General features: G+C 40.5%; 1 protein-coding gene across 1 annotated transcript in view; it reads right to left on the reverse strand.

Moving 5' to 3' along the window:
• NELL1 (neural EGFL like 1) overlaps window positions 1-26,877 on the reverse strand; it is a 521,924-nt gene that overhangs the window by 14,032 nt on the left and 481,015 nt on the right. Inside the window, exon 17 of the mRNA XM_044426038.1 lies at window positions 4,955-5,148. Within this exon, the coding sequence (XP_044281973.1) occupies window positions 4,955-5,148 (194 nt within the window). The remainder of the gene's footprint in view (window positions 1-4,954; window positions 5,149-26,877) is intronic.

Genomic DNA, 26,877 nt, shown 5'->3' on the forward strand with positions numbered 1-26,877 from the left:
CAGAATGAACAAGTGGGGAATCTGCTTTCTTTCAGCTTCTAAAAGAAGAGCAAAAGAACCACAATGACCACAATCTCTGCTGCTAGCACCATCCTGCATGGTTATATGACCACCCCCTTTGCACTTTTCATGGAATTTATTTAATTGCAGAAGAAGGAAGGCACAAATATAATGCTGCCTTTACTCAGTGGCTTGAGGATCTCTAATATATAGGAATAATCAGGAGGTTAAATTAAGGAAAAGCTTAAGAAGGGTCTTTTCAATGTTTAAAATGGTGATAAGCACTGTTTTAAAAAGGGGTCCCCAACACTAACCCTAATCATAAATGGGACAAGAGAAGAAAAGACTATCCAAATATCAGAACAGAAAAAAATAGCTTCAAAGGTGATAGATCATCCATGGACATGAATAGATACAACATGGCAAAATAATATAATCTTTGAAAGCATATATTAAAGGGTAATAAGTAAAAAAATGAATAAATGAGTACAAGAATCAATAAAAGCATCCACATACTTTAATCTTTTATTAGCATCATGGTGTATATGAGACTTTATTTTTTATTACATAATTATTTATTTTTGAAAAGAAGCCAAACATTGTGATGATACCAAAGTCTGGAAACAGAGACTGATTCTATTTATTTAGGAATTTATACCCTACATTTATTTATTAGATTTATATTCTGCCTTTTCTTATAAAGAACTTAGAGCAGCATGCATCATTATTTCCATCCTGCTCTCCATCTTATCTCCCCAGCAATAATCTTGTGAGGTAGGTTGGGCTGAGAGTCTCTGTCTGCCTGAAAGTCACCCAGTTGGCTCCATGGCTGAGTGGGGACGAAAAGTCAGATCACCTGAGTCTCAGTCCGGTGCTCTTAACTACTATACCACACTGGCTTTCTGATTTGCCATTAAGTGACCAAGCCTGCCTGTTCTTGGAAGCTAAGCAGGGCCATGCCAGCTTGAAATCTGGATGGGTGATCAGTCCTGCACTAAGCAGGAAGTTGGACCTGCTGGCCTGCTAGACCCCTCCCCAACTGTATGATTATTTAAACACACCAAAAGTGTCCAAATAGGTTGGAATGACTGAGCCAAATTTGAAGCCTAGCACTACTTAAGTCCTTTAAATGTCTTCACCCACTTTAAAATAATTCATTTCTTGTAAATCTTCCTTTTCCAGGAAATACAGAATATTGTTTTTGAACACTGGATTCCATAGCATCAGCCCAGCTGGACTGTTTTATTAATGAAACCACAACAACAAAACAGGATTAAAGACCAAGACTTCTTCTTCCAAGACATCCAATCATGTAATAATTCTCAAAAGGCTTGAGGGATGGACATGGAGAAAACAGAGGAAATCTTCAGGCAACGTTTGTAATGAAAGCACTCAACTAATTAAGCTTTAGAATGTTAATGTTTTAGTAAATTTTGTCCCCATTCATGGGAAAAATATTAGTATGTTTACAGGAGGATTAGCTGCAATATTACATCTGGTGCAGTAATGCCTTGCCTTTCATTTTTCTATAAACATAATAAACAGTACTACCGCTAAATGGCCCAGTCCTATGCCAAAACTGGCTATCATTAACCATGGCACGTGCTGCCTACTTGGAGCAGTATCAAACAATTAGGCTCTTGCCTGTGATGTCCACAAATGGAGATTTCATTCAATGGCACCTCTTTGAGAGTCAGACTTCGTTCTCTGTAAAAAATACCAGCCTCCAGTTCAACCAAGGCACTGCAGAAAACCCAAACATATTTACTGGAGGTGGTTGTTAGAAAACTAGAGAGCCACTGTGGTGTGGTGGTTAGGGATTCAGGACATCTGGGATCTGGTCCCTCCTTGGCCGTGAGGCTCACTGAGTGACTTTGGGCCAGTCAGCCCATCCTACCTCACAGGGTTGTTGTGAGGATAAGGGTCAGAGGCAAAGGAGAAATGGGTAAGGTGCCTTGAGTTCCTTGAAAGGAAAAGGGCAGGATATAAATATAAATATAATAAATATTAAATACATTCTAACAAATAGTCCTGGTCAACTAGCAATAAACTGCTGAGCCCTATAACAGTGTATTTTGTTCTGGGCATAGTTTTTTAAATAGCTCCTTATGACCTTGAAATGCTGGGAAAACATGAAAGCTTGTATGTTCCCTGGAAAGGATAACTCACAGAGAGCTACTGTAGCTAATTAGGGTACCACTGTATTTCATTCATTCCTCTAAAATTAAAGGTCAGGCCACAAAAAATTACATTCGCAAGAATTCCGAATAATGCAACACTTATCCAACAGCAAAAGCAGGAGCGATATTAAAACTCATGGAACACGGAGAGATGCTAGCACACGGGTATGCACATCTTTAAGAGGAAATAGCAAGCTCTCTTCCCTGTTCCTCCATGAAATATTACATTGATTCTTTAGGTCAGCAGACAAGTTAGACAGTATGGCTATGTGAGAGGAAGGCAAGGGAGGTTTGAAAATGACTGATGGCTGGTCAGGTATATCTACTCCTCAGAATAACTACTGTTTGGATTAGCCTACTTCCTTTCGCAGTGCCACTCCACTTCAGCCAAGTAAAATAGCTACTCCTCTACCCAATGCAGTACTGCATCTTTAGCACACACCTGGAATAGTCTTACTTAATATAAATAGCTTGGAAGAAATGTGATGTGTAAAAAAGCCATGATATAACCGGTCTGAAGAAATCCAGGATATGATGGATTTGATGTCAGCGTAAGCTTCATGTGACACACCAGTGAGTCAGGCATGGCAATGCTGGTGGAAATTTATTTATTTAGAGCATTTGTATGCATCCCATCGCATAGCCTCAGGACGGCTTACATAAAAAATGACCCATGCAGACCCTCCCCCTATCCTTGTCTGTATTTCCAGCTAAGTTTAGGACTCTTGACCTTGTGCACTCATTCACAATTTATCTGCATTCCAGTTGTGCAAAACTTTGAACTTGAACAGTTATGCGCATTAAAATGAGAGTGAAGAAAATGAAAGAAGGTGTGTGGTTTCATCTGGGCTCAGACAACAGGGCCAATGGTTCAACCACAAGCAGGACAGGTTGCTGACTTCTTTCTCAGTTGGGCTTCATAGCCACTGCAGTGCCCCTTTTTAGCTTTACGGGAGCTATCCAGGGTCCTGAACATCATCCCCAAAGTGGGTTCAACATGGAGCACCATGAATAGCTCGTATAACACTCAAAAGAAAAGTTGTGGTGGATGAGGAGCCCCACTGAAACACGAGTCACCTGACAACAACCCATAATTCAATGGCAATCCATATTCAATCATTGAGTTTGGATTATGGTGTTGTCTGAACCCAATAAAGTTGTCCTTCGTCGGCCACTGGGCAGTTCCTGAACCTAAGCTTATCAAACATTGCCCAGCTTTGAGGAAGAGGAACCTGATAATAAGGGAAGGTGAGCTAATGGGGAAAGTATTGTTTTCTGATTGTCTCCAATAGCTTGCTGCAAACTCAATTAGCTTACTCTTATTCTTATTATTGATTTCATTCCTCTATTGCTCCATAGCAGAAAGCCCCTGGGCAGTTTATAACAATATATAAAACAGTACAATACAAATATCATAAAAACAAAACAACATTAAAATGATGGTAAATTTAATTTAAATTAGCTAAAACATTAAAAATCAGAGAGCCAGTGTGGTGTAGTGGTTAAGAGCATGGGACTGGGACTCAGGAGATCTGGGTTCTAGTCCCCCCTCTTGAGTGACTTTGGGCCAGTCACAGACTCGCAGCCCAGCCTACCTCACAGGGTTGTTGTGGGGATAAGATGGAGGAGAAGAATGATGTAAGCTGCCTTGAGCCCTTTGTAGGAAAAAGGCAGGATATAAATCGGAAAAAAACAAAAACATACAGCACAGAAATGTGAATGAAGGAAATGTGTGAATGGGAGGACTGTGAATGGAAGGAGAAGGCATGAGGATGGGCATGCAGTGGGGCAGGGAGAGACAGTGGGAAAGAGAGGAAAAGGTGGCAAACGGAGAAAGATTGAGAGAGTGGGGCATGATTAAGGTTCCTCTCAGAGATGAAAGCATGTGAAGAGGTGCATGGCTGCATGTGCAGCAGTGAGACAAAAGAGAGAATGAGCAGTGACTTAATGGAATAGACAGACAGACAGACAGACAGACAAAGGATGCTCCCCCAAAGCACTTTCCATGAGGGGCCGTAGCCAAAACGTTGCCCACCTCTGTTGTACAATAGCAAATGTGGAACATCAGTTCGACAGAGTTTGTCTCTATTTCCTCATCAAATTCTCTCCTCAGCTTCTAGATGCCTTTGTTTGACCTGCTTTGATTCCACATTGTGTTTTGATGCAGCTGACAGTAGCTTCCTCTTTTTTAACATCATTTTCAATCACTTAGCACTGGAGTATGTCTGGGTGCAAGACAGCTGAGACCAATGCTACACGCACGCGCGCGCGCACACACACACACACAAACATATCATGTTTTAGGCTCCTGAAATCAAGAAAGCCTGTAGAATGATAAACAAGAATAGATATGTCTGCAAGTACCAATTCTTGTACTAAAAATAAATTCCTAGGCTGAGCATGTGTTCACAGGCACCTTGTCTCACTGTTCCATCCCAAGTCACCATTTTGTGCCTGGCTGCAGTTAATGCATCTAGTGGAAAAGAAAACAGATTACCTCCAATTCTAGGATCTACACAGCCCTGTGCTAAGCGACCAAGTGAAGATGAACAAGCCAGATGCCTTTTCATCTAGATTTCAACCCTCCAGAAAGAGAGAGTGCTTCTGTTTGCTTATTTGTTTTTTGAAAGATAAAACCTTATACCTGAAGTGGAGTTGGTTCTTGTCTTACAGACTGTTTTGCAAAAATAATATGTAAGCAAAAGGGCAACTCAGTGTATTGATACAGCAAATATCATACAATACCACCCAAAGCAAATCAGAGAAGAACTTACTTTACAGGAGCAAACAGAGCATCGGTCTTTCTTCAGTGTCCACACCTGGCCATTCCGTTTCAAGCCTCCTTCATGCGGGCAGTCACCAGAACAAGACGGTCCAGAGGGACAGAGGCAATCAAACCCTCCTGCCAGGTTCACACAAGCTGAGTCATTCCAACAGGTGTGAGTCCTTAAGGCACATTCATCAATATCTGCACAATACAGAAGGTTTATTGGATGTCAGCAAATCTAATCTGTTGTTCCTTGCAAAAGCAAATAGTTAATGGAAACTGGTAAAAGTAAAGCCTGCACTGTTTCTACATCCAGATACTTTGCTTGAAGAGAAATGGTCAAGGAAATGAGAAATAGCTTTAAACACAGTCCAGCAACTGATTACAGTACTGCCTGGATGCTTTATGGTTAAGAGCTGATACATCTAACAGGGACTAAGTTGCCCACTTACACACCAACACAGAAAAGAATAAATAAAAAAGGAAATGCATTACAAAAAGAGAGGACAATGGAGTTTAGCAAAACAGGTGTGCATGACAGATATTCTCATTTAGAAATGATTACTATAATTTAAATAAGAATGCTGTACATCTCCTCATAGTGAGGAATACGAACAGTCCTTCAAATAGAGAATCCCTGCATTAGACCACAAACTGTCCTCTGCAAAGGAGTATTATATGTAAGCAAAAAAAAAAAAAAAAAGTGTGTGTGTGTGTGTGTGTGTGTGTGTGTGTGTGTGTGTGTGTGTTAAACAGCAAGGAGGAGTAAAGTATTCTTACTTAAACTGTACTAAGCGCGATCTAGACCAGAACAGCAAAGAAACCAGTACATTTTACATGGGCAAAGTGAGACCCATGCTAATGGCAACTGAAGGGCTTTCTCGTGTGAGGGAACAAAACAACAACAATAAAAGAAGTCAACATACTTTGTGGAGAAAAATCTCCTCAGTTCTGTTTAGGGGTTGGTGGAAATGAAACATGATACTCCCAAGACTAGTAAAACAAGAAAGTACAGGGAATTTGGCCTTAACAGAGTTAGCTTTAAAAGTGTGAAGGGAGGGTTAGGTTATTCTATCCCACAGAGTCATGCTATTTTCAGGAACTTCCTGCAGGGCCGTACTGCTCAGATAGTTAAACCACTAGAGTGAACATTTAACACACATACCTGCTTGCTTTGTAGTGCATTTAGTCACTTGTGTAAATAGTTTCTGTGTGGTAAGTGATGTGACACCGGAGGGGAGAAATCCTCAAGGATCCGATTCTGTGAGAGGAGGATGTCCCAGAACAAAAAATGCCTCTTCAGAGAATGAGTTCTGTGATCTTTTGTGAGTTCCATTCTCCAATGTCACACAGCTCACACAGGCAGATCATTTGCACAGTTAACTTCACAAAAGAGACAGCATAGCACATGAACAAGCCTTTACTAAAGGTGAAATAAAACACTGTGTGTGATTTCTGTGTCTGCTTGTCTATTGTTTCCAGAAAGAAGACAATCCCCTAATGTTTGGATTTGGCAAAATTTAGGTGAGCATATAAAACAGGAACAGAGCACACATTTTAACCCTACCAATTCCATAGAAGAATTTTTTTCTAATGCCTATTTTGTGCTCTTATCCAAGTGGTACAGATGAATTACTGTGGATCCAATTATAGATCATTAGTGGAGTGGTCCTTGCTCTTGTGACAAGAGGCACTTACTAGCACAATTTTGTAACCGCAGCTCTGTTTACAGCTTCCCGAGTTGGTGTGTTTTCTGGGCCAATTGAGGAAATGCACTCTCTCTTGGAAGGAGTGATAAGTCATGAAGCAGAACTGATATTCTGAGTTCTTTCCTTACTGAAGAGATCAGCCAGAGCACCAAGCAAAAAAACACACGTCTGTTTGAACACTCATTTGCCCATCTTTTCTAGCAGAGAAAGGACAACTTATACCAACAGCAGTAATGAAAATTAAGTAAAGCACAGGAAGATGCTTTCCTAGAAGCTGCCTAGAAGATGGAATTGCAGTTGAGCCCTTAGAAATGCACATATATGCACCTGCCAGTTGCAAACTAGCAAAAATAGAGTCACTGTGTTTGGGAATTCAGAGGCTTCACAGTCTCTCTCCCCTTTATTGTGTCTGTTTTTTACCTCACCATTTCATTTAGCTTAGTCTCAGGGATAATCAATGAGCATCCTAAAATTTGCATCTATAAATTTTAAACTAAGCAAGCAAATGAAAATTACTGGTTCACTTACTCAGAGAGGTGGCAACCCTAATTAAATACCATATGAAAAAGAGGTGTGTTTTCTCAGCATAATACAAGAGCTCCCTTTGCACATACTTATTGCTAGCTGCCATGCAAATGACACAATTAGGCTGCCTATTTTATATATTCACTGAAAAATTACTTTAGCATATCATAGTGCAGCACAAAGATTTGCATATCAATGAAATTTAAGACCATGTGCAACACAGGTAAGCAGTTTGTAGCTCTCCCAAATATTGGCCTACAACTCCTATCAGCCCTAGCCAGCACAGTGAAGGATGATGGGATTTATAGATCTAAACATCTGAAAGGCAACATGTTGCCCAGCCCATGTGTACAGGCATACTCTGTATTAATGTGCATATGAAATACAGCATTACAAGTCACAGAAGCAGAACTCATTTGCTGCGTCTTCCACTAGAATGCAACAGAACGCACTAGTTTTCAACACCTGGCATCAATAATACGGCTGACCTTTCTCTTCTGTTGCAAATGCTTCTCTAGCCATGAATTAGTAAGATTTTCCTTTTCCCTCTCTTGTACCTCTGCCATTAAAAAAGCCACTTGGAGAGGTCCATTTGGGGTTGAAAAATGAAGGAGCACAAGAGATTAAGCAATTCCTTTCCACCTGTCTTTCTTCCGTTCCAGTGCAGTTTGTCCCAGGTGCTTCGGGTTTAAAGCTCAAACATCCACCATGGAACTCTACTTAATGGCTAGTGTGAGCCTTAGTTTACAATATTGCTCCCATTAGTCACTGAGAAGCTGTCCCTGGAAATATTTTAAAGGTACATCCATGTGCAAATTCTTTAACTCCATTACTTTTCTATTTTCCATTCAATAAAACATGTAACTTGGAAAAAAACCCTAGGCAATAGAAAGGCAGCCCTATGACTTAAAATCAAATCTCATGTCATACTGTGTTTCTGGTGCAAGGGAACTATAAACAGGAAAACTATATAATAGTAACAAAATTAAGGCCATGAATAAATTTATAGATAATTTATGGTTTTTAAAGGCAAAGACACATTGGTTTCCTTTAAATCTTGCTCTCACTTATTTTCCAGTAATGTATTTGCATGTTAGGCTAAAAACAGTAATCATCATCAAAACTGTCCTTCAGTGTTTTTGCATTAATAAAATGTAAAAATGTTTTCTCTCAACTAAGTTAAGGCTAAGTTGAGTTAAAGCTTCACTTATAGCATGTATAATATGCAGGGTGGGTTAAAAAGAGATTAGAGGAGTAGATTGCACTGTTCAAAACTAAAAGGATTCACAAATGAGTATAGGGCCATATTGCTGACAAACTTCCACATAATTGCCTTACTCACGACACAGACTCTAATTCTACTTCCGTGCAATTTAACAGATTTATGAGAAGCCAGATGTTAGCAATTATGGAAACTAACATTATTCATATTCTCAATACAACAGACCTGTTTGCACTGCAAAACCCAACCTAATCTATTATACATACATTCAAAGGAGAAGAGGCATCCTATTTACATACCCCCAAATACTTCCTGCTGAGAGCACATAAACAGCATTTCCCACTGAGCAGTGCCAGAATCAGCAAAGCAGTCAAATGAACAAATAATCAATAAAGCAAAAACCCAGCACCTTGCCAGGACTTTCTTTAGGTACTTATCACCCATAATGCAGATCCTATTTTATCATTTTACTGCTTTATTTATTCTGCACACCAGCCAATAGCTCAGTATAAAGTTTCGAAGGGGCATTCATTTCAAGTACAGCTTGTGATAGGACAACGAAACGTGGCAAAGATATTATCCCGTGCTTCCATTTATTGTTCTTGTGTTACATTTGCACCCCGTCCCCTTGTTCCTCTTGCAAGCAACCCAAGGCATCTTTTATTATTGTCCTCCTCCCTACTTTATCCTTGCAGGAACCCTATGAGTTAGCTCAGGCTGAGAGTCAGTGATTGGCCCAAAGTCACCCAGCGAGCTTCACTGGGGACTAGAACCCCATGTCCTGAAACCCAGTCCAGCACTACTATATCATGCTGGTTCTCATACTCTACCGATTGTTGGTAGGCCCAAAATTGTGTACAAGGGCACAATTTAAGGTACTTCCAAAGGTGCCTAAATGACCTAGACAGCACTATGTCAGGGAACGGTCTCTCTCCTAGAAACACTCTTTATTTAATCTCTAAATGAGGCCCTGCTGTCACATTCCCTCATGCAAGAGATAAGATCAGGACCAAGACAGGGAAGAGAACTATCCCATCTCAAAACCTGCTAATTCCTCACTATTTTTCAAGTAAAGTAAGGGACAGAGAAAACATGCAAACCCCTTAACTTCAATGTATATCAAGAGGAAAGTCACCTTTAGTCATCAGATCTCTATTCTGCTGAGATGGAAATGATGGTTTTGAGCATACCCAGAACCAGTTTTCCTGCCAAGATCATGGAGATTGAAATTGATTCCATCAGGAAATGCTGACCTGGGCATTTAGAAATGGGCTACTTCCCATTGTTCTTCCCCAATTTCATCTGCTTTGGGAATGGATTCCCTGCCTCCCCTTTTTCTTAAAGCAGGGAAATGACTGAGGGGAGTCTGCATTGGCAAGGTATTGCAATGGTCACCCCAGATATAGCTCTGAATGCCTTTGTAATGGATCGCAAGCTGCTGCCTCTTCTTCTTCTGTCATTGCAGTTTGCAACCATCCCTATTCCCCTGAAGTTTAGCTATCCACGAAAAAAAGGCAGCTATCCACCTCTTCAGACCTGCTTTTCAAGAGTAGTAAAATTTTGCCCAGCATTTGTTTTTTTCTTATAACATTTTCATATATGAAACTCAAAAGCCCTGTTTTACCTAAATTGATTTGTAATGAGGATTTCTAACCCCCATCCAGAATGTTCACTCAAATTACAAATGTTTTCATCCTAAGTGTGCCAATGCTCTTAGAGAAATTATTGCTAGTGCTGGTTTTAATAATACTTCAATATTTGTTTTATCCTGTTCTTTTTCTGCTTGTATTTTATTTGATTATATTTTATTATACGCTGCCTTAAAGCTAACTTTGAAAAGCAGATTATACATTTTAACAATTAAAATAATTTCCTTAGGAAACCTCTGTCAGCATTTTTTCAGTTATTGCATTTTTAAGTACTAGAACATGCAGGACTGCACAGGAAAAACCGTAACTTATTCGTAGATCAAATGTTTGCTCATGACAAACTTCATACAGTTCCCAGCTTTCAAATCAAAGGTGGAAGATCAATGAATAATCTATTTTTGAAATTTTAGCTAGCCAGTGCTAGGGTAGGACCTGTCAGTTTCACTTTCTCCCACGTTTGAATTTTGTAAATCTCAAACTCTTTCCATCCTGTTTATGAAGTACTTATATTTGTCAGTGTTTAAATGGCATGTATGAGTGTGTATAAATAGAAATCCTTACCTGTATGTATTAACCAGATGGGGAAGAAATCAAAATTTAATCTATTCAAACATAGATTTTTTTAGAACTAAACACTCCATTCTGCCTGGGATCTGTCAGTTTCACTTCTGAAATTTAAATCTCAAGTTCTTTACATACATTTTATGGAAAAAAATGGGAATGTTGTGTGTTCCTATCAAAAAACTAAATAACTGAACTACGATCTTGCTGGCATATTTTGTGGTAGCTGCAATTTCTGATTGTTCTGTAAGGGCACATCGCATAATCTAAATGTGGAGTGATTGGCGCATGGATCCCTTTGGCCAAATCTGCCTTCTGCAGAGAAAGGTGCAGTTGATGCATTGGTTGCAGCTGACAAAAGAGCACCTGGTCACAGCAGCCACCTGCCTTTCCATGGACAATGATGGATTCAGAAGCACACCCAAACTGTAAATGTGATTATTTAGAGGGAATGCAATCTAATCCAGAACAAGCTATACCTCCAATCCCAAATTAATTTGCCTATTGACTGAGTGTACCAAAGTTATGCCTGGACTGAACTGAACTTATTAGTCCATGTCCCTTAGATGTTCAGGACATCCACAGTCACCCTGGTACCAACAGACAAAAAGTGGGAGAGTTCAGTTTCTTCAGTACAGCGATAAAACCCATCCCCAAACTCCAGATGGTTTTTCTTAGTTGCTTTATGTAGCTGTTAAAATGCACAAGGGGGAAAGAGAGCCCTGAGGAATTCCAGTGGTTGACGGCTGATAAATAATCCATCCCCGGGACCTTCTGGGTGTACTCAGTCATATCAGAACCACTGTGAAATAGTGCCTCCAAATGCCACACTGATTAAACACTCCTGAAGGATATTAATTCTCATGGCACTGAATCCCACTGAGATGTGCAACAGGACTAATAAGGACACACTTTTCTGCTGACTTTCCAGCATGGGTCTTTCATCAAGGTGTGCAAAAACCTGGCCTAAACCTAGCTTGGAAAAGCTCCAAAAAATCAGCTCCAGACACAAAAGCTGAGTCTCCACTACTGGTTCTAGGGCTTTCTCTGAAAAGGAATGTTGGTGGTTAGGCAACAGCTATGCATGGCAGTGGGATCCAATTATTTCTCCCTCCTCCAAAAGTAGCCATACCACAGCATCCTTAAAGGAATGGTGACCTAGCCCTCTGCAAAAGACACATTTAATGTCTCTACCACCCAGCCAGCCAGTCCTCCTTTGGCAGCTTTTACTGTCTGGGATGGACAAGGCTCCAATGATGACTGGTTGACCTCACTCTTCCATGTAAACCAGGGGTGTCCAACCTTTTGGCTTCTCTGGGCCACACTGGAAGAAGAATTGTCTTAGGTCACACATTAAATACACAAACACTAACAAAAATGATGAGCAAAAAAAAAAAAAGGTCTGTGCATAATTTTTGTGATATCTGCTACCACAAGCAAAAAAGTCCTCACATAATAATCCTAAGAGAGTATACGTATGTTCATTTTAAGTGACATTGCGACACTCTGTTGTTATCTACAAAGTTCATGCTCAAGAACCAAATAATTGAGTTACAAGAAAAATCACTAAAAAAATCTCATAATGTTTTAAATACGTTTATGATTTGTGCTGGGCCGCATTCATAGCCATCCTGGGCCACACGTGGCCCATGGGCCATGGGTTGGACACACTGTCCATTTAAACTGTCCACATCCTCCAGTCAAACAAGGTAAAAGCCCTAAATCAATACTGGGCATGTGGCTGCCTCGATCGTCACTCTAAAGCTCTCAGGGTGGAGTCCAAGTTGGAACAGATGCAAGCAATTTATCAGCAAAGTGTTCTGAAAACTTCCCAAGTATCCCCCATGCTGGGAGTGGGGAGGGCGAGAGCACAGGCTCATTTAAAGTAACTGAAGAATTCTTCAAATACATAAGACAGTAAACAGGGAGGAAGAAACAGGCATGATGTTAATTGCACTTGCAATTAGAAAAATTGATATACACATATCTTGGGTAAACTGCACATGTTATTCTCTTCTTCCTGGCATGAGTCTTCTATAAATGTATTCATGAGCAAAGCTCTAGTGAAATCACCTGAACAAGCAAAGTGTGTTCCATATCACAATGGGTAATTTCTACTGACACATAGCTTGATTAAAGATTGTGTCCTGCACTTGATGTCCAAGACTAGGATGAAAAGTAGTGAAGCACATTTGATTTTCATATAATTTGCATCTCTATTCAGCAAAAGGGTCTTGCTTGTCAAAAATGCAAATTTCCGTAAGAAAATTGAAACACAGATTTTTTTTTAGCTCAGCTATGGTTTAGATTACTGACACCACAATCACGTGTCAACTCGCACATTAGTCCCCTTGCGTTCAATGAGGCGTACTCCAAGAAAAATGAATTTAACACTGCAGCCTTAGTGCCTGTGATCCTGGCGAGCTCACGTGATTCTGCCCCTTCTTTTTTTCCACTCAGAATCCTCAGTGTGACCCGGGACCTACAGTGCCTATCAGAGAATAGTCCAATCAGGTCTGCGGTCCCCATTTTGAGACTGACTCCAGATGCAAGTCTTATGACCGCAACATCAAGCCAATTTTACTTCTCCTGCGCTCCACATCCCAGTCCACACTCCCATGCATTCTCCCCATACTTTGCATCATCTCTGGATTAAGTGTTCTGGAAACTTTAAAACTTGCTTGGAATTTATGAAATTTTATTGACCTATTCCAGGTATTGTCCATTCATTGATGTAGGGCAGTTCATATATTGCTTGAGTAATGTGAATACAGGCATGAGAAAGCCAACTGTTACATCTGTGGCGAAATATGCAGCAGACCTTCCCATAATTACTGACCCTCCATCCTGATAGCAGATTCAGGCGGGATACAGCATTGATGCTGCTTCTGCCATGCTGCCAGTGAAGAATCTCTCTCTTTTGCCTCTCTGATAATGTAGTCACAAAGTCTTTTTTAAAAATGTCCATATTGAGGTTCCTGGACTCCTGCAATGCAATATACAAGGTGGGGGGGGGGAGGTGTTTTGAAGAGGGTCCAGAAACTTCAGCTGCTCCAAAATAGGACCATGAGAATGTGAATGGGGACTGGTCAACATATTATGCCAGGACTTTGCTATCTGCACTGGCTACCAGTCCATTCCTAGGCCAAATTCATAGCACTGGTATTAACATTCACAGCCCTAAACAGCTTGGGCTTGGGCCGCTTGCCTGAAAGAGTCCTTACTCCCACAAATACCTTATTTTCCCAGGCATTTTAGACTTTCAGTTTCTGTTGCAAAACCACAGTTTCCAGGTTCAGACAGGAAAGCAAGCAATGGTGAAGCACGGAAAACTTAAAACAAGCCCTCCAAAATGTCCTTTTCATGCCAGCCATGCTTAGCTCTCAGAAGGTCAAGGCTGTGACTTCCCTTGTGGAATTAATCCATCGTTGGTCTTCCCTTTTTCTTCTCCTTCAACTTCCCCTAACATGGTGGTCTTCTCCCGTGCATCTTGCCTTCTGGTGTGTCTGAAATGCAGCAGCCATTTTTGCCATTTTTGCTTCTGGGGAAAGCTCTAGCTTCATTTGATCCAGGACCCACTTGTCTTTAGATCAGTCCAGGATATTTGCAAAACTCTCCTTCTTTCTTCAGAACCCCTACACAGTGCATTCTGCCAGAATATCATTCCTGAAGCCGGTCTCTTAGTAGAAAGAAGCAGTAGGCAATGCCTATTTACACCTGGCAAGTTGAGCAACATAGCAGGTTTATATTGCAAATTAACTTTAATCCTGCTGCAGGTCTATGACGGAGCTCTCTGAGGATCTATTACTGACACACAACACGATTCCCATCTTGGAAATCAGAGTCAGCTGCAAGTATACTGTGAGAGAAATTAAGAATTTTGTTCTTCACATGCAAGCAATAATATTCTAAGATAATCCTTGGGCCCTGCCCCAAAGCAGCATATGGGCAGCTGCATAACTTTCCCTTCTGTAGGCTTCATTCCCTCCTTCATGTTCTACCTGCAACATAGTGATGATTAGATTCATTGGTTGTTAATTATGTCCATAAGAGTATAGCTCAAGGAAGACAATAACATGGTTATTGGGATGGCACTAAGGAGGATGAGGATGAGAAGCACCTTCTTTCTGGCTTTCCTGGGACAACCCATGTAGAGAGTGTGGGTTTTTGGGTAACCTTGGAGCGTTGCACTGCCTGCCCAGCTGAACCAAGGCCAAGGTGCGTGGGATAAGGTCCTATATTGGTCTCTCTCAAAGTTTCTCCTTTCATGAGAACTCTTGCTCCTGTCAAGACCACTGGGCACAATACCCAAGAAAGTTCCCAACACCATGCATTATGACTGCCCTGACAAGGGCAGGGAGGAAGTAATATCTGTTCTTTCTTGTCTACCATAATATCTGCATCCGCACACACCATCACGAAAAAGTAGAGGCTTTCCCCTTATATTTTGCTCTAGAAAAAAGGCAAGAGATCCTTAGTTTGTTTCCACACTCATAGAGCTCCGGCTTATATGGAGTCTTACAAAGTCAACTGTAACATGGTGTGTGGTATGAGTTATCATCTGGCAAAAGAGAGTTCCCTTCTCAAATCTTACTTCTCAGTTTGGACTAAATAATTAGTTAAGCCTAGTTTGAACTTCAGGAGATTACACAAAGCAATGGCTTTTCCAGACCTGAGGGTAGAGAAGGCCATCTGTGTAACTACCCCACTGTGTAAATATTGCATTATGTTTTGAACTTCTTTCTAGCTGATTCGTGGTCATTCATGAAAATAGCCCTTCAGCTAGCCAGATCCTAGCCCAATGCCAAGATTTAACTAGATTGACTACATGAAAACCTGAGAAATGTTTATTTTCAGAGAATGCAATATGTTCTTCCATTTCTGAAAAGCTTTCTAGAGCTGTATTTATTTGTTTTTATATTTCTGTGATGTTTTAGATAGATTGAACATTTGTTCTCGGTATTTGATAGAGGGAAATATCAACTAAAGTAGCTGTTCGCTTTATTTCTGGTTAAGTATTAGTGCTACCACTGTACATTTCATTTCATGTACTTATTTGCAACAGTTATACGCTGCCCTTCCAGTGAATCAGTCCAGCTGGTGAATAAACACTCAAGATACATGTATGACTTTCTGCAGTATTTCATAAGCAAAGATGACAGAAGGTAGAACGAGGGAGATAAAGGTGACCCAAGGCTAGAAAATTAAGTTGCACATTGGACTCTAAGCAGGCACACATAATTAGACCTTTGAAGGTCTGTGAAGGATCCTGGCAACAAATGCACATGAGGTTTTTAAAATTCTAATGAGTAATCCCGTGCTTATTTCAGAACATAAACAAATTTGTTCATGCCAATGCACTCATTTTTGTTTAGACCTGATTGAGACAATATGATTTTTGTTCATATTGGCTCACAGTCACTTCATTCCCCTTCTTTTCCTTCATTACTGGGATTATTGGGTAGGTTAGCTCTATGGGAAGCAGAAGCTTCCTCAGAAAAAGGGACTCTGGTTGACCAAATGTCAATCTAGAAAGGAGCACTGATTCAGATGTGCTACTTCTATAGATCCATGTGGCCACCGAAGTTAATTTTTTGCTTTCATGTCTCAATGAGTACTCTCTGCTTGCATGGATCAATTAGCCAGCAAATTTTTGTTGTGCACACTGTGTGGCAAAAAACCCCCTGTAAGCCTATCAGGGACTGCATGGAGGTAAAAATCTGCAGATGTGATTAAATATATTTTCTCCTATTATAGATATAGCTATATAACCACTTAACCACTAATTACATTAGAAGGGGGCTACAGATGCAAGCATGAAGAGAGCACCTAAAGACCATAATCTATGAGGAAACTAAACAAGTTATTACAGAAGGAGAAACTAGCATAAGAGATTGCTTAAGATCTAAATATAAGCGTAGGCTTATAGGCTGTAAGCTGAGGATTCGTGCCTCTGCTTCTCCCTGACATTATCAAAAAGTATTTTGTAACAGTATCAGGACTGCCAAAGGATTAATTTAGTTTGAAAACAGGTGCATGGTAATGCTATTCCCCAAATTTCTTTGGCAAACCACCATTTCCCCCCCCTTTTCTGGAAAGGCACCTTCCGGACTACATGACATCCTGCAGACTGTACCCCGAAGTTGCCCACCGTGGTACAAAAGGTACAAAAAACAGAGAGATACTTCTAAAAAGAACACAAAGAGCAGGCAGTTCTAACAGGATTAGCTCCAGCTGTGTGGATTTAAACCAAAGTGACCTTTGACCCTAAAAAAAAAGAGAGAGACAGCCCTCTCCCCACCTTTACTCGAGGTCAGGAGACTCTGGGAAAGTGTTCCTCTGCCATCAATGAAGGCTTGCCCGATCTTACTAGAAAATGTTCATGTCTTGTCTCCACTCAAAGCCTGCAGGACTGACAATGCTCCATTCCTGAAGCTGTTAAAGTTATGTTCAGGTGAGGCGGTGTTGCTTGATAACTATATTGCCTGTTGTGGTTGGAGCTTTGTGAGCAAAAGTATGTACTACAGTGCAGTCCTGAGCCTGGTAGCCTGGCTTTGCCTGGTCCTGTAACCTTGTGGAACAATGTGTCATACTTGTTTAGAAGACTGAGTTGTAGCTTTCCACTTTTGTACTCTGGATTCCCAGTCCTGATTAGGAATTCATTAAGCCTTCTGCTACTCCTGGCCAATGCTTCTCTATGCTTCATCTTGAGAATCCAGAGCAGCAACAAAAGCAACCATTTCAAACTGCAGCATCTTGTTTCCCCAGCACTTACCCTGACCTTTTGACACAGCATTTTATGCAAGGTCATTCTGCAGTTAGTGAGGTATCTGGGCTTCACAGTTTCATGCATGTGCAGTTCTAAATGCTATCATGCTGAGGATGGAAAACATTACAAAGTGTTGCACAGAAGAGGAAAAGTTAACCCTGTTGGAGTGCGCATTTCAACATCAATGGTACATTTAGCCATTGCAATATAACCATTGCATGGGACAAATGTACATCAGACTTCCAACCAGCATAGGTACAAGTTAAAGCTTTGTTTTGACAAAAGGCAACATCTTGTTTAAAAGCAATTTATTTCCTAGTCTAAAAAGCAAGAACTAATAGCACATTTTTAAAACATATGAAATATGTACTGTGTTATCCACACAACTGAAATATGTACTCTGTTATCCACAAAACTTCTATTGCTGCAGCATTTAAAGTGTCCATAGGAAGAAGAGATCTTTAGAAATATTGTCAGTCCACTTACTTTTGCTTTTAAAATTGATTTTCTATAAATAAATTCTGAAAATTACTTTCGGTTTTATGTATTTTGGAAGCACTTCTTTAACTATTCCTCTTTCTGTTAAGTCGAGGGTTTGAAGTCCATTAAAATAAAATATTCCAGTCAGTAGTATGAGTTTCTCTTTTAACATAACTAACGTTATGTTGATACTTGAAAATGAAAAACATAATAGTAAAGGGAAAGCCACCAACATATTTCATACCAGCAATAGAAAAGCAATCTAACCCCATCAATCTGTAAATCTGCATGTCACCTTATGAAAGAGACTCGTCCAGCAGGCAGTTTTGGTTTCAATCCTATGCACGCTTTTGTTGGAGAAAGCTTTGAGTAAACCAGCCTAGGATCGCAATGTAAGAAAGATATGAGGAGGAATCTATCATATAAACAAAGCTACGATAACTGGAGATGAGGAGGATAACAGAGAGAAATTAAATTATTAATTCTGTCCAAAGCTTTAACATAGTATCATCCAATGAAATAGACTGGATGGTACCGATTGGATAAACGATGGCAAGTCAGAAGACAACACAAAATTCACCTATGAAACAACGGCCAGAGGAGCTTGTGTGATAGCCATTTGAGCTGACAGCTTTTAAAAATAGGATACATCCTCATTAGTGTAGAACCTTTGCCCCATGGCAGTTCTACATCTGGCCCATGGAAGCTTGTGTCACTACCATGGGTTCCATTTCCTTGGTACTCTCCGTCTTGTCCCCTCTAATCTGTGATGACAGATTGAAAATAACAGTGAGGATTCCCAGAGAAAGCATGCCACTTTGCTGCTTTCCCAGTCATGTGCAGCAAAGCCAGGCCAGTTCAACCTCCTCCCCTGTCCCTGGGGAAAGATGGGAACTGGCTTGCTCCGCTTTACACATCTCACTGTTTTCCCCCGTTGCAGGAAGGGAGCAAGGCTGATGAAGATGGAGCAGAGCTGACTTAGTTCCCTTCATGCCTCCATCAGAGCAGCAGGAAGGTCCATGATGGGCCAGCTTTCCTAACTGGGGTGGCCACATTCACTGGCATTCAGGATGTAATCTGAGGTCATATGGTTCTAGAAGGGCTGGGTGAGGGGTGATATGGCATGTGCAACCTTGCTGGAAGATGTGCCAGTCAATCGCAAGTGGCTACAGCTCCTGGTCAAATACTCTCAGTGATTAGCTCACATTTCTTCAGTATATCTCTTATGATCAGGAAAGACAGATACAAGGAAAAACTACACAGGCTGTTTGCTTTTGCGAACGGGGAATTCGCAAAATGGGTATCTGGCTGGTTGCAATCAGAATCAGAGTATAGATCAGAACGGACTTTTGGCCCATTCTACCATGGCAGTTCTTATATGTTTATGACATTTTACAGTAAGAAGAGATTTGTTTCAATTGTCAGGGTCACATAAGATTCAAATAATCAAGAAATGTCAAATATCATTCAGAATTCATCAAACGGGCACTTCAAAATGTTTAAATATTTTGATGTTTGTTTAAATTCATATTTATATCCCACTCTTGTTCCTTTCAGGGAACTCAAAGCAGCTCACATCATTCCCTTTCCCCCAATCTCTGTCTTATCCTCATAATAACAACCCCACAAGATAGGTTGGGCTGAGAGCCTGTACATCACCCAGTGAACTCCAAGGCTGAGGGGGGCTAGAACCCAGATCTCTTGATTCCCAGTCCTGAATTTTTAACCACTATGCCATACTGCCTCTACCGATACGGCATCAGCGGCCAATATTTTTAAAAAATATTCAGTTCTGATGGCTGTCCATATTAGTCTTACATGTTCCAAATTCCAGCATGATCAGAAAATGATGAACATATTCTCTATATTGATCATTCTAGGTATGATTACAGCAAAAGAGGCAACACCCCACCCACAACCCTAACCCTTCATATGCATCAAAACTCTGGCATGGCTGGTGTGCTGCAGTTTTGACTGCTTGCTGGGTACACCTTCAAGTAAAGTCCCTTAGCTGATAGCCATAAATTCCTCCTGGATTCCAGCTAGGACAGGATTCTGGAGTATCTTGTTGCCATCATAAGAGCAGTACAGCTCATTCTTTGTATGCACTCAGGGGTTGTTCAAAGCACCATACTTTTTTTTGTTTTGTTTTTTTCTCAAAACGTTTTCCTTAGTTTTTTTCCTAAAAAAATATAAATACTAAATTCATAGACTTGCATATTAAAATCAGTCCTCGCTGATTAAAATTGGCTCTCTCCTATGATAGTCTTAGCTGATTGATTTACTGATTGCATACATCTAAGGTTGCTGGCAGCCCTTAAAAATAGCAAGGCCACTCCCTGTCCCTTTATTTCAGGAGGTTTATCCACATTTCAGCTGTGCAAACCTAGCACCGGAACAGTCATCAAGCTCTGTGTACAGAAAGGAACCAGAAACAGCAGCGCAATTGATCTTTACCCACTGCAAAAATACATCTTGTGCTAACTCACTTTGTACAGACTGAGGCAATGACAGTTGCACTAAATATGATGGCTAAATTGATTGTACAGATTCACTAATAACAATGGACCAATGGGTCAAACCCTTACAAAGAACAGGCATGCCAAGCCCACTTCCATTAGCGTCTCCTGCAGTTGGCTCTTCCGTCAGGCTACACACACCAGGCACTACTCTGTTATTTTTGACTGCCCTAAGGCGAAAGAAGTGTACAGGCGACACACTGTTCTACAGATGCTCTCATTAATTATCCCAAATGTTTATGCAACACATTTTTTATGAAATACCAGAAGACAGTAGGCTAAAGTCGCCCTTAGGACATGTCTGCTTTGCATGGGAGCTTGCTCCGATTTCATACAATATCGGTTTGCATTACTTGCAGTGCGTATCTCCTTTTTTCCAGTGCTATCACATTCAAAAAAGTGTACTTGGTACCACAACAGCTGGAAAACAATGACACTTATATAACCAGATCCCCCTTTTCACCTGCAGCTATAAAGTCTCACCTGGGCATCTGCCTGAACGTTTCATCCTGTCTCAGATAACTGTTTATGCAGATCTACATTAAAGGTAAGCAACCCTTATCCTTGAAGACTCAGGGTTTGTCTCTCATTGTCAATCAACCAATATATTATTAATATCTAAGACTGTACACTTCGAAAATGCATGACTAAAATAAACATAAGAAAATCCTTGCTGGATTAGACCAGCTCTCTGTTCACACAGTAACCAGCCTGCTCCCCACAGGAAACCGATAAGCAGGACATGGACACGACGGCACCTTCCCAGCTATTTTCCCAGCAACTCGTGCATGTAGCTACATGGCCGCATGAACAAGTATCCATGGATAGCTTTGTCCTCCAGGATTTTGACCGATTCAAGCCATCCAAACAGGTGGCCATGACTGAATCTTGTGGAAGTGAATGCCATACATGTGGTGTGCAGATGTACTTGCTTTGAGCTGTGCTGATTTCTACCAATTGGCTTCCAAAATTGCACGCCCCTAATATTAGGACAGAAGGAGAAAACTGTCTGGTTTTTACTTTGATTGTCCCAGGTATGATTTTATACACCTCTAACACGTCGCCCTTTACTTGCCTATTTTGCTGGGCAAAACAATCACAGATATAATATTGCTTCTTAGGTGAGGTGTTGGCAAAACCGCTGTGCAAGTGTTGCATGTGCGTGTGTGCGTGTGTGCGAGAGTGAGAGAGAGAGAGAGAACGGACAAAGTTTCTATTTTCCAGCTAAACATGGCCAGTTCTTCACATTGTCTGTGCCCTGCACACTGTCACATTAGCTGGAAACCAGAAGTGTTACTACTTCTAGAGCTTCACTGAGTCTGTGCATGGCTGCACAGCCTTGTGCAATCTGTTCCAGACGCTGCAGGAAGAAAATTGATAAGTGGCTGAAGCACAAACTAGCTTCTGGTGATGGACTGCGACCCAAAAGAGCAGGTATATGCAAAGGAAACATAGCAAGAGAGCTTCCAACCTGTTTCACCTTTCTATAAATATCACATTCTAAACTAAGAGCTTATCAGTCATAAGGATGGCATCAAATCAGAGCTTTCAGACCCTTTGGGAAAATCTAGTATCTCTGAGGATGGACCCATCCACAGCTAAAACACAATTGGAAGGATGATTGTGGGTGAGATGGGGGGACAAAAACCAAAGCAAAAATGCCTAGACTATTGCTCTTCTGAGTGATCACCAACCCAACCTAACAAACAATGAATACTGATAACATCCTGGTGCAACTCATTGATTTTCATCCACAATGTATTTCCTCAGAAATTGGTGTGAAGAATGCTGCCAACTTCCAAAGCACCTGAATGGTAACATCCTTTTCATTTCAGTGAGTCTTGCATCAACTGATAATTTTCAGAATTGTAATGTTACATATGATTAACAGAAATCTGTTTGCAATGTTCATATTTTACTTCACTCCATAGTTATTTCTGAAGCCAGTGGAACTATTACAAGCAATCAGCGAGCAGTCCCTTTAGTCACATTTAAAAAGAAATTGACTGAAGTACTTTTAAACATTACAATCTGCTTCAGTGTTACATAGCTATAACGGTTTCTAAAAATTAAAGCCTTTTAGAGACCAGTAGAGAGAGTAAAAAAAGGGTTTAATCTCCTTGGCATTGGACTACAGCAGCAGATGGCTCAGCAATGCCGTTTAATTAAAATAATCCCATTAATTTCAAATTCCATTTACAGCTTACACCTGGTGACAGTAATGCCTAACCTTGTGAACCTTCTCATCTCCAGCCTTGTGAACTTCCACATCACTGTGCAGGTCAAAATGAGGGCAGGGTGTTTTGAAAAATAGTAAGGTAAGTGAGGTCCGCAACCAAATGTTGCAGCACTGAGTGCAACCTACAGGGTCGCAGCCAACCAGTCAACAATGGCTCTTCTGTTTCACTAGCCTTTTTGCCCCCCACATTCGAGTCTGCCAGTATTTTGGGTTTCCCCCTTCCCCTGAAGTCACAATCCTATGCACATTTAGGCAGAAATAGTCTACACCTCCCAGCATTCCCTAGCCTGCCAGACTTCCTGGGGGATGCTGGGTGTTGTAGGACCTCCTTCCATCTAAACATGTGTACACATTTTTCTCTCAGATTTTTTTAAAAGATGTGCACATATTCAAACCTTGGCTAAACTTTCTGATTCATCCCTCTTATGCTACATAAGAACAAGTACTTGGAAAATTGAATTTCCTATTCCTCATGATGTCGTTAAATTCTGAAATGCATTTTAACCATAACCATCACTGCCAGTCATAATGACTACATTGTTCCAAATACATCTTGATATTAGTCTACTGGTTTTGGTCACTTCAGGGATGTTTCACATGGTGAATTCTGAAGGGGAAAATCTACTACAAGGTGATTTTGTTTCGTTCTGTTCTTTTCTGTTTCTTTCAGTTCTCATAAAGCGATATTGTGGAAGTGCTCCCTTGTAAAATGTGGAGTGGGAAAGTGACTGGTACTGACTTTCATACCACTGAAACCATTGAAATTATCTGATCTTCAGACTTAACTAGTTTAGTTTGCTACATCTGCAACTGTATTTTTTAAAAAAGCAAGTGATAGTCTTAAAAACTCCCAAGACAGACGTAGAGAAAGAAGATCCATTATAACCTGAAAACTTTTAGGGCCCTAATCAGTTTTTTGAGATGGCTTTTCTTTCAAAAGAATGAGAATTACACAAAATTCTAAACATCTAATGATGACTGTAGGTATGAATTACTTTCATGCGGAGCATTATCTGTTAAAGCAATTAAATGCTGTCAAATTTGACAATATTGACATAATCATGCCTGTGAAATTCACAGCTGTGGATTCATTGGACAGACTTACAGCAGCAGTCAGTTCAGAAGAGAGTGCGAAAGGCTACCACAATGTGGTTGTGAAAATTTAGACTGAAGTTCACAATTCCAACAATGAGCCAGCTGCCTATGCTCGGAGTTGTTGACAATTCCCCTGCCCCTCAATTTCCATTGGATTATACTTTTAGTATCCTAAAATCCCAGTTTACAATGTCAATTGTAGCCCAATTTTGACATTTGAGGTGATCTTGCCCTGCCCTAGAGGGGTTGTGGACTCTCTCACACTAGAGGCACTGAACAGCCAACTGAGAGGGGGCGTTTAGCCTGGAGTCCTGCACTGAGCACGGGTTTGGAAATGAAGGGTTTCTGGCTTCTTCCAACTCTACTATTCTATGATTCTGTTATTTCATTGACTAGGAATATGAGGGAATCTATCAAGCGTGGTCCCCCTGAAGTTCTTGCTTTCCCACCTTGAAGTTCATTCTGATCCAAGTCTGCATCAGATTGCAGATTTTGTCCCTGCATTGTAATTTGACCATATTTCCATAAAGCCTTTTTATACAAACACATCGATTGCTGCATTTCCTAAATATAAACATTCCTCTCCATTGAGGTTTTTTGCACCTTTTCAAAAGTATGAATTTTATGCAAGCACATTTCAAATGTATGCATTTGTTTGCATTTACCCCTCATAGCACTAACCACATGCCTTGAAATCTATGGGCTTTGTTAGCACAGGGCATTCCATTCCATATTTAGTCCTGGGAACTGCACATTGGCTACCTTTGCATACAGTTGTGAACTAAATGAATTTCTCATTCATCCAAGCTCTGAATTCCTACTAGTATCACAAAAGACAATACCTAAGCTCTGTTTGGATAGCTCTGCTTCAGTTGCTTAAAAGTACAATATAAAGTATCTTTTGTTCTTGATTGGTGAATAAGTATGTGCAACATTACAACTAGTGACATTTAAAACTCCCCCTATTATTTAATTGAATATAGTCATGCAACAATTTACATGCTCTTGAAAAATAATACTGCAGTGCCAGGATTTTTAGATGTTAATTCATATATCAGAATGGATCCCAGCTTTAGTACATATTGTACCATATTCAAATGCACAGCAAACTTTTAAGAATCCATTTATGTTTTACAGAAGTATATGTGCAAATACACATACATCTTTGTTATTAAGAAAGGAAGGAAGGAAGGGAAGGAAGGAAGGGTCTGGGAGTTGTAGGCCTTTTTTCTGTCTGAACATACACAGACTTGTGCTTTTAGTTAGTCTTTTAATATCTTTGTTTATGCTTTGCTACCCTTCCAGGCAGCAGTGGAGCTGCATGGGAAGAAACAGCCTGGGCCTTGACAATGGCCCAACAGGAATACTGCTACAGAATGACCTAGAGTCATTCTCAGGGACATTACTGGTAAATATTTTTAAAGTGTTGGCTGCTCACAGTGACAGCAAAAAATTTTTTCCTTAATGAAACCATTCTTAAGAAATACTACAATCTTTTACCACTTCATATCTATTAGGATCAGTCTAGCCTGAAAAAAAGCACCCAGATACCACAAAAATCTTTTGGAATCATCCCACTTCCCACACAGGCACCCCTACTACTAAATTATTATGCCTACTAAATTATTCCTGCTGGGTATTACAACCCAGTGCCAATGTTAAACCCCGGACAAGTTGGTTACTACTCACAATTGGTTCCTATACAACGAGCTGTCTTGATAACTCTCACACAGGATGACAGCATATTTTCATAAGACCAGGATTAAACAGACCACAAGTCACCTTTGATTCCTTATAAGTGTGTGTTAGAAGACATCTGGTATATGACATGCCAGTTTTGCTTGCAAAAAGGAAAATCACAAATATTGCTCTAGGAAATAGGAAGCTGCCAAGACAGATCATGGGTACCCCCAGCTCCATTCTGCCTACACTGGAGATGGATCTCTGGGAGTTCAGATGGGGTTATCTTGCAAGGCTATGTGGCAATGCCAAATCCCGAACCTTTATAAAAAAACATATGCTCCACCACTGAGCTACAGCCCTAATTATGGATGTTGTTTGAACCATTATTTTTCCTCATAGTAATCATGGTTTATGAGAATGCTGAGCACATTTTCTCTGAACCCACTCAAAGTGTCAATGCAGAAATAATGCCACAATCTACAGGCATCCCACTTTAGCCCAGGAGATTAGAGAAGGGATAGACTCTGTGGGTGTTTGATTAAACCAGAGAAACATAAGAGAGAAAACCTTTAGGTGCAGAGAAATATATTATGTGGGCTCCATGCATTTCAAATAGGATCTTCTTCAGGAAGACTGCTAAGCAAAGCATGCTCCAATTTATGCTCTCTACTTCGTAACAGATGTTGGTATGTGCAGACTGAGCCCGTCTTGTTCAACCATGCCGCTGAAGAAGACTGAATTCAAGATGCCTTGGGTCTAATGAAGTATTCTTGGGCACACCTAAAGAAGCCTTCCCTGCCCCTTCTGGTGCTTGTCTGTGCATTTTACAACTACAACTCACCTGACCACTGTTCAAGATCACTAAGGATGATGGTAGCTGTAGTCCTACACATCTATTGGATGGTCAAAAGCTGGCCTAGTTTTCCTCTCTTGTTATTGTGTTGCTGCATTGGTGTTTCTCCTCCTCTTCTTTTTTGTTTAAATAAAACTCAAATTTGCTAAGATACAACAGAAGTTGACAGGCAGTGAGATCCTTCCAAAAGCATCTGGATATAATGCATTTTATAATGCATTTGATCTAATATAATAGGGGATTATATCTCTTTCCTATAATTATATGGTCTAAAAAATCTACTGTTGTATTGCTCTTCCCATAGTCTTGGGTGGTTAGGAAACGATTGTGATATGACTAGTTAGATTGACAGAGATATATGTATGAAAAATAAAGAAAGCAAAAGAAGCCTGAAACTGAGACATAAAAGGGAAGCCATGCACTGCTCCATTGATAATCCTTGCAGGTTTCATTTGAGCCAAAGCTTGCCAAAGTTGGCACAGAACTAAGGCAAGGTTGGCATGAAACCTACTTTGGCCAAGGCAAGGAATACTCTAAACCAGCAGGAAGCAGCCTTTCTGGCCCCAAAGACCACATGCAGTGTTGCTTGGCAAGCTGGGAGACACATAAACATGTGCGGACACACT

The sequence above is a fragment of the Varanus komodoensis genome, unplaced genomic scaffold, assembly GCF_004798865.1.
Source record: "Varanus komodoensis strain SLA01 unplaced genomic scaffold, ASM479886v1 scaffold16, whole genome shotgun sequence".
Taxonomy (NCBI): Eukaryota; Metazoa; Chordata; class Lepidosauria; order Squamata; family Varanidae; genus Varanus; species Varanus komodoensis.